This window comes from Gossypium raimondii, chromosome 8 (assembly GCF_025698545.1).
Source record: "Gossypium raimondii isolate GPD5lz chromosome 8, ASM2569854v1, whole genome shotgun sequence".
NCBI classification, from domain to species: Eukaryota; Viridiplantae; Streptophyta; class Magnoliopsida; order Malvales; family Malvaceae; genus Gossypium; species Gossypium raimondii.
Genome location: NC_068572.1, coordinates 58,089,441 through 58,098,146, shown reverse-complemented (window position 1 = coordinate 58,098,146; position 8,706 = coordinate 58,089,441). Strand labels below are relative to the sequence as shown.

At 37.0% G+C, this 8,706-nt stretch overlaps 1 protein-coding gene across 1 annotated transcript; it reads left to right on the top strand.

Moving 5' to 3' along the window:
• Nucleotides 1–294: 294 nt before the first annotated feature.
• Nucleotides 295–8,415, top strand: LOC105792486 (topless-related protein 3). Its single transcript, XM_012621084.1, has 25 exons — nt 295–643; nt 1,277–1,456; nt 1,572–1,685; nt 1,979–2,137; nt 2,234–2,408; nt 2,530–2,668; nt 2,966–3,081; nt 3,173–3,305; nt 3,394–3,503; nt 3,667–3,736; nt 3,811–3,884; nt 3,961–4,056; nt 4,137–4,232; nt 4,746–4,873; nt 5,051–5,285; nt 5,375–5,539; nt 5,630–5,716; nt 6,024–6,176; nt 6,257–6,367; nt 6,483–6,662; nt 6,732–6,860; nt 6,963–7,058; nt 7,384–7,566; nt 7,660–7,835; nt 7,953–8,415. Exons 1-25 carry the CDS (start codon nt 564–566, stop codon nt 8,170–8,172), a joined length of 3,405 nt encoding a protein of 1,134 aa, XP_012476538.1. The 5' UTR covers nt 295–563; the 3' UTR covers nt 8,173–8,415.
• The last annotated feature ends 291 nt before the right edge of the window (nt 8,416–8,706 follow it).

Below are 8,706 nucleotides of genomic sequence, written 5' to 3'. Positions count from 1 at the left end.
CATGCAAACGGGTACCACGAGAAAAAAGTCGCGTAATAACGAAAGTGACAGTACGAAAAGAGAAAAAGGTGTAAGGGGAGGGAAAGAGATGATGGCGGGGGGGGGGACCCGACTGGACGTGTGTACCGAATATTCACTAGATTTGAATTAGTGGTTTCGAATCCGCCCTTTGCTTTCCTATCATCTCACGCAATGATAAGCTGATAACAACTTCGAAAAGTGGACTACTTATAGTGATAAGCACAAGTACTTTTCACTGATAGGTCAGTATAAAAATGAAAGACCCTGTACAACGCATCGAAGATAGCGAGACTATTTCTCTCTCTCTCTCTCTCTCCTTTATCTTCTTCTCTACTTCTTCGCAGCTTTGAAACCCTAGAAATCCTCGAATTTCGAGCTTATTTAAACTTTAGAGAGAGAAACTCAAGGGGAAATCCGTGTGTATCTCTGGAAATTTATACAGATTCGAAGTCAGAGCTGAGTTTAACTCGATCTCTAGTTGTTTCCTGGACTCTGCTGGTTTTGGCAGATCAAGTTTCTTTTGTTTCTTCGAGAGGAGAAAAATGTCTTCGTTGAGCAGGGAATTGGTGTTTCTCATACTTCAGTTTCTGGAGGAAGAGAAATTCAAGGAGTCAGTTCATAGGTAAAGTCTTTTATGTTCATGTTTATGTTTATTTTTATTTAATTAATTAATTTTTCTTTATAAGTCTACACCGTATATTCGTATCTTTGTCTTTGTATATGCATTTTTTTTTGTGTTTGCAAGTAGAAGTAAATGTAGACAAATTTTGTAAATCTTTTTTTTTTTTGCTTTTTATTTGAGGTTATTATGGTAAAATTAGTCAGAGTATATTTAAGTAGTTAAGCTAATTTGAGTTTTAGTGTCGGTTAATGGCGAAAATCAGAGGATTTTGGGTGTAGAGGGAAAGTTTTTATGCCTTAATTAATGAAAGATATGCAATGGAGTTCTAATATTTGGTTTCTGTATGTTTTGTTTTGAATCGGAGAGATGCATTTAAACAGAATAAATATGGTTTTTTTCTTGTTTATACTTGGTTAAACTTTTAGTTAGCAGAAGGAAAAAAAAACAGAACAGAAAGAAGAAATCGTAACTCACTTGTATTGCTTGTTCTTCTGTGAGTGAAGTGAGAATTTTGCTAGTGTGCAAAATTATTCTCTGTTCTTTAACGCATGAATTTTGGGCGTAGGTTATTTGATTCGCATTATCATTTTTGTTGCTCTGAGTTTATGTCTGAAACTATGTATTTTTTCATAGGCTTGAGAAAGAATCAGGGTTTTTCTTCAACATGAAATACTTTGAAGAGAAAGTTCAGGCAGGTGAATGGGAAGAAGTTGAGCGGTATTTATCAGGTTTTACAAAAGTTGATGATAATCGATATTCCATGAAGATATTCTTTGAGATAAGGAAGCAGAAGTATCTGGAAGCACTTGATCGGTATCGCTAATGCTTCAACTGTTAATTAATAAGATTCCATCAATTTCTATCAAATGAAGGATTTGCTATTGTTTCTCCTGCTGAAATAATTTGAACTTTTTTATTGATATTTCAGGCAAGACAAGGCAAAGGCTGTTGAAATATTGGTCGGTGATTTGAAGGTGTTTTCTACATTTAATGAGGAACTCTACAAAGAAATCACTCAACTTTTGACCCTCAACAATTTCAGGTAATTCCATTGCACAAATAAACTACATTGTTTGTCCAGGTATAGCATTGATGAATGATTTCGATTTATTAATCAGTTTTTTTTGTCTAGAGACTTGATAGGGTAACAAGTGGACATATTATTTAGGTTTTAAATAAGTTAGAAATTTGATATAAGAGAACTTACATAACTTGTGTTCAGCTGTGCAACTAAATGCTTGACCTTTTTGAGAGAATTGTCATTGTAAACCAAACTCAAATGAATGCTTGAAATCTTCATGATTGAATGGATGTACTTTTCTCGTCCGAATGCAGGGAAAATGAGCAGCTGTCCAAATATGGGGATACAAAAACTGCTCGCAGTATAATGTTGGCAGAACTAAAGAAACTCATAGAAGCAAATCCACTTTTCCGTGATAAGCTTGCTTTCCCTACTTTGAAGTCCTCAAGACTAAGGACTTTGATCAACCAAAGGTGTGATATGATACTTGCTATTACGGAAACAGGAAGCAAATATAATTTTTATACCAGTAATATATATGTTTTGATTTGTAAGTATGGTTCATACAGCTTGAACTGGCAGCATCAGCTATGCAAGAATCCAAGGCCAAACCCAGACATCAAGACTTTGTTCACAGATCACACATGTACGCCTCCAAATGGCCCTCTTGCACCTACACCTGTCAATCTTCCAGTTGCTGCAGTTGCAAAACCTGCTGCTTATACATCTCTTGTAGCTCACAGTGTATGATACCAAACATCTATCGCAGTTTGATATTCCCTTGAATGGTTTTTTGTTTTTCTACTTCTATAATAATATTTAGAATATCAACTAACATATGCTTTCTCCTACCTTTGGCATGTAGCCCTTTCCACCAGCTGCAGCAGCAGCAGCAGCTGCTAATGCTGGTGCTTTAGCTGGCTGGATGGCCAATGCTTCTGCCTCTTCATCTGTTCAAGCTGCTGTTGTCACTGCATCTTCCATACCTGTTCCACAAAACCAAGGTCAGAACTTCCATTCTGAATCATTAGAAATAGCCTTGTAAAGTTTGGCATAATTTGGACAATTGCTCTATTAGTGACATTAGTTAATATTTTTTTCTCAAATTTTTGGGTGTGGTTCCAATTGGCGGTCTAATGTTAGAATGTCATTCCCATCGTTTATAATTTCTGGATGTGTTACTTTTTAAGGAAAAAATTTTCTTATTGTAAAATTTTCTATATATGGAGATACTATGAGACATGTATTAAAATATGTATTTATTAGGTGTAATGCATTTAATTTCACTTCCATTGCAACAGTTTCAGTCTTGAAACGTCCAAGAACACCTCCATCAGCACCCGGCTTGGTTGATTATCAGAACCCTGATCATGAACTGCTAATGAAAAGATTGCGCCCTGCTCCATCGGTTGAGGAGGTAATTTCTCACTTTGCAACTATACTAATCTTAGATTCATTTGGTTTGGTTCGTTAAAAAATTTAATATGTTTCTTCTTTTCCATGTTTAGGTTACATATCCTACACCACGGCAGCAAGCTTGGTCATTGGATGACCTACCAAGAACAGTAGCTTTGACCTTGCATCAAGGATCCATGGTCACAAGCATGGATTTTCATCCTACAAACCATACATTGCTACTTGGTATGAAAGTTTATTTTATCATTCACACTAAGACACTAAGACTAGCTTGAAACTTCTCTCTTTTTATGACATAATGCAATTGGAGCAGTTGGTTCTGCCAATGGTGAAATTACACTCTGGGAACTTGGAATGCGGGAAAGGTTGGTTTCAAAGCCATTCAAGATATGGGAAATGTCGGCATGTTCGATGACGTTTCAGGTTTGTATGCAATAAGTTTCTGAGATTTCTCTCTATGTTTTACTTTTTGCCTTGTACTATTTTTTCCAATGTCTACTGTTGCCGCAATGTGACATATGTATGTTTTAGTGATTTCTATGTATTTCAACAGTGCAATTGATTTTGTTATAAGAGTCACTTGCAGGCTATGATGGTCAATGATACACCTATATCTGTCAACCGCGTCACATGGAGTCCTGATGGAAATTTTCTTGGTGTGTGCTTTTTCAACCGATTACTAAACATTTTAGCTTGCATATATTTGTGCTTATTGCCTTTCTTGCTGCAGGAGTTGCATTTTCCAAACACTTGATTCATTTTTACGCTTATCCTGGATCAAATGATCTGATACAGCGCTTAGAGGTTAGTTGATATGTTTTACACCCTAGAGCTAAAGGATACACAACTGAGAGTTGGCTTTTCTTATTTTTTTTAATAGATTGATGCCCATGTTGGTGGTGTAAATGACTTAGCCTTTGCTCATCCAAACAAACAACTGTGCATCGTTACCTGTGGAGAAGACAAGCTCATAAAGGTGAGAAATGGTAAATTTTCACTAAATAGGTTTGGTTAAAGTGGATATTTCTTCTTATCCTAATGAAAGAAAGTGGACAGGTGTGGGACTCGATAACAGGGAAAAAGCTGTTTAATTTTGAAGGTCATGATGCACCTGTTTATTCCATCTGCCCACATCATAAAGAGAACATTCAGGTAAAATACAAAAATCTCCTAGGTTGATTGATTATATATACTTTTAGTGGTTAGAATGGGAAATAAGTGATGAAGCCTTAGCTGTAGAACTGCCACAACTGTTTCTTCTGTTTCTGTCCTGAATGCGACTATAACCAATCTCTGCCGCCTGAAACTGCTGTGACCATCAACTTGTTAAATGAACAAAATTTCATATAGCTATTTGCTGTCACAACCTGTAATTTATGATTCCTTATCCAGTTTAATATCCATCGAAGAGCTGCCTATTTTATCTAAGCCATCTCTGTACACCCGATCATAACTCCTCCCAATGATCTTCTGTTTGGTGCTATAGTGGTCCAATATATTTGATTCACTCTCTAACATTTTAGGCCAGTGTCTGGTAGATTTATAGTTTTGCGGTTCAGTTAAATGCTTAGTTTTTATTTTTGGCTGAGAACTGAATTGCTTTACCTTTGATATTTGGATGGGAATTTTTACTTTCATTTGCTGATTATCTCTACATCATTCCAGTTCATATTTTCAACTGCTGTCAATGGGAAAATTAAGGCCTGGTTGTATGATAATATGGGTTCCAGAGTTGATTATGATGCCCCAGGTCATTGGTGTACTACAATGCTTTACAGTGCTGATGGAAGCAGGTATGATCATGAACTTTACGACAGAAAGTTTAGTTACTAGATGTTAATAACTTCGAGTTGTACTCCTTCCCCATTCTTTTCTCTCACAACACCTTTGGTTAACCCTTTGTTCTCCAATTTTACATGTATCATGTCATTCTAGTTTTCAACTTCTGTTAATGTCTACTTTTGTTTCAGATTGTTCTCTTGTGGAACAAGTAAAGATGGAGAGTCTTTTCTGGTTGAGTGGAATGAAAGTGAAGGAGCAATAAAGAGGACTTATGTGGGGTTTAGAAAGAAATCAGCAGGTGTGGTATCATTTGACACAACACAAAATCACTTTTTGGCTGCGGGAGAAGATAGCCAGATAAAGTTTTGGGACATGGATAATATCAGTCTTCTCACTTTCACAGAAGCCGAGGGTGGACTTCCTGTAAGTTAAATATTGAGATTTTATAGTTCTTTTGTGAAACATATATGCTATTTGGTTGGGTGTCTAATTAATCATGTTAAAATTTTCAGAGTCTTCCCCGTGTGAGATTCAATAAGGAAGGAAACCTCCTTTCTGTGACAACAGCAGATAATGGATTCAAAATACTTGCAAATGCTTTGGGTCTCAGATCTTTAAGAGCAGTTGAAACATCTTTTGATCCATTGAGAACGCCAATTGTTTCTTCTGCAATTAAGGTGATGATCGTTTTGGTTTAAATTTTATTTGAGAACATCCACGTCTTGAGACATGCAGGTTTTCACCCCTTTTTTTTTCCTGCTGGTTAGGCTTCCGGCTCTTCTGCAGTTGCAAATGTTGGTCCTGTCAGTTGTAAACTGGAGAGGAGCTCTCCTGTCAGGCCTTCTCCGATGCTTGTATGTTAGCTGGATGTTCCTTGCTTCACGTTTGAACCTTTTTGCTGAACCCTGTAGGGTAGTTGGTGCTTGTAGTAGTAACAATATGGTTCATACTGCCACAAGCACATTAGGATATTATATATTTAAGGGCCAACTTCTTTTGATCTTTTTGGTGACCCCGTTCATTTTTCAATTATGCCAATGGTGGAATTTTATTTTTTCTTATCATTTAGTTGATTTAAGAGAACTGTTTTTTGCTTCTATCTTTTCATGGGTATAATGTTCATCTTGCCTTTGGTTTCCTTTTTTGGATTTTTCTCTCAAGAATGGAGTTGATCCCTTGAGTAGAAGTGTCGAAAGGCCAAGAGTTCTGGATGATGCAATAGACAAGACTAAACCCTGGCAGTTAGCTGAAATTGTGGATCCTGGTCACTGTCGGTTGGTTACCTTACCTGACAGCACAGATACCTCCAGCAAGGTGCGTTGATTTCCTTCTATAATCTGGTTTATACAATTTTTTGATACCACTTATCTCTGAATTATTGCATCTCTTTGAAGGTTGTTCGCCTTTTGTACACAAATTCTGCTGTCGGTATTTTGGCACTTGGGTCAAATGGTGTTCAGAAGCTATGGAAGTGGCCCCGTAATGAGCAAAATCCATCTGGAAAGGTACAGCACCTTCTATTACATAAGATTGTGTCTTTGTTTCTTTCACTTTTGACTTTTTCTCTCTATATTCCCTTTTACTGGCAAGCAGAACTCTGAAGTCCTTTGAACTTTAAAGGCCACTGCCAATGTTGTTCCGCAGCATTGGCAACCAAACAGTGGTCTTCTTATGACTAATGATGTCACAGGTGTCAACCTGGAAGAAGCGGTACCATGCATAGCACTCTCAAAGAATGATTCGTATGTTATGTCAGCAACTGGCGGAAAAGTTTCTTTGTTTAACATGATGACTTTCAAGGTATGCCTTCATATGCTGGTGTTTTGGATTTACTTGTTGCTTGTCATGCTAATAACTCGTGATTTGCAGGTAATGACAACATTCATGTCTCCTCCTCCAGCTTCAACCTTCCTAGCATTCCATCCTCAGGATAATAATATCATAGCAATCGGAATGGAGGATTCAACTATCCATATATACAATGTTCGAGTAGATGAGGTGACACTTCCCAACTCTTTTGTTGTGTTCTTATTTATCTTCTCCCCTTGTATCATCTTGCTCTCGTGGGTGGTTCCAATGTCCTGTTTTTAACCTTTTTAGGTGAAATCAAAATTGAAAGGTCACCAAAAACGAATAACTGGTTTGGCTTTTTCAACCAGCCTCAATATCTTGGTTTCATCAGGTGCCGATGCTAATGTAAGTAGCAGGCTTGTCATATTTACTTATTTTATTCTTTGTTTGTGTATAAATGATGCAATCAACTAATCATATTAGGGGGAAAAAAAGAAAGATACAAGCATTCTATTAGCTGGTTTTTAAACCTAATTTCATTGTTGTTTTGTGTGTTCCATCATCTCTGAAATACATTTGCACATCTCTCTTTTTTGTTTAGTCTGTATGGTCATGTTCATGTTCATTTTTATTTTTTCCTTTTCTATTTTAATGTCCATGCTTCCTTCAAACAGCGAAGGACTTCAAATATGTTATTATTTACTTATTAGCATCTTGCTACTTTCTGCAGCTGTGTTTGTGGAGCATTGATACGTGGGAGAAAAGGAAATCAGTTGCAATCCAAATTCCAGCTGGAATGGCACCTACAGGTGATACAAGAGTACAATTTCACTCCGATCAAATTCGCATGTTGGTAGTTCATGAAACTCAGTTAGCAATATATGATGCCTCCAAGATGGAGCGCGTTCGACAGGTAGGGAAGTAAAAAAAGTGGTACAGAATTTGGTGATAAAATATTTGCTTTTGATGGAGGCAACGCTTACTAATGCCCATTCATCTACTGCAGTGGATTCCACAAGATGTATTGCATGCACCCATATCTTACGCAACATACTCCTGTAATAGTCAATCTGTTTATGCCACCTTTTGCGATGGTAACATTGGGGTATTTGATGCTGATAGCCTGAGACTTAGATGCCGTATCGCTCCATCAGTGTACTTGTCCTCAGTAATCTTAAAAGGGTAAGTTATCTGTTATTTACATCAATAAGACTGTTTAATTGTCCCTTAATTGCATGAACTGCAGCAACCATTAAATTCTCCGGTATTTGTTTCATAAAGAGGACACTGGTTTTGCAGAAGTCAAACTGTGTACCCGCTTGTTGTGGCTGCACACCCGATAGAAGCAAACCAATTTGCAATCGGGTTGAGCGATGGAACTGTGAAAGTACTGGAGCCCTCCGAATCTGAAGGGAAATGGGGAGTGAGTCCACCAGCAGATAACGGTGTCCAGCTTAACGGTAGGACGACATCATCATCTACCACAAGCAATCACACACCAGATCAATTACAAAGATAGATTTATGAAATGTAGATTATTAGGTTCTTACTTTTTAGTGTTCCATATGTCCCAAAAAGGTAAAACCCTGAATGATTAAGAATGCCCCAATTCTTGTATAATCCTCCTACTTGATTGATAGTTGTTCACTAGTTTTATTTACTTGTATTAACCTTTGGAGTGCTGTTCTTTTTCAAAACAATGGCTGTATCGACTTCTATTGAATTTATTTCCTAATAAAACCCTGTTGTAAGTTTGATTTTTTTTTCTTTTGTGAAATAGTTATCAATAATTCTTACCCATGGACCAACTTTCATTGTTAAGCAGACTTAATGCAGTGAATAAGAGATGATCATAAACATACTTTGGCTTTTACAGCTTCCATACTTTAGAAAAAGTATATTAAAATAAATGAAGAAATAAAACAATCGAGAGGAAAAAACTATCATCAGCCAGCCATCATCAAAGTGGGTAGTCAGGGGAGGGTATACTCTGGTAACAAAATGCCATTGTCATCATACTGAATTACACCAGATTAATTCAGAGGCTTGCACT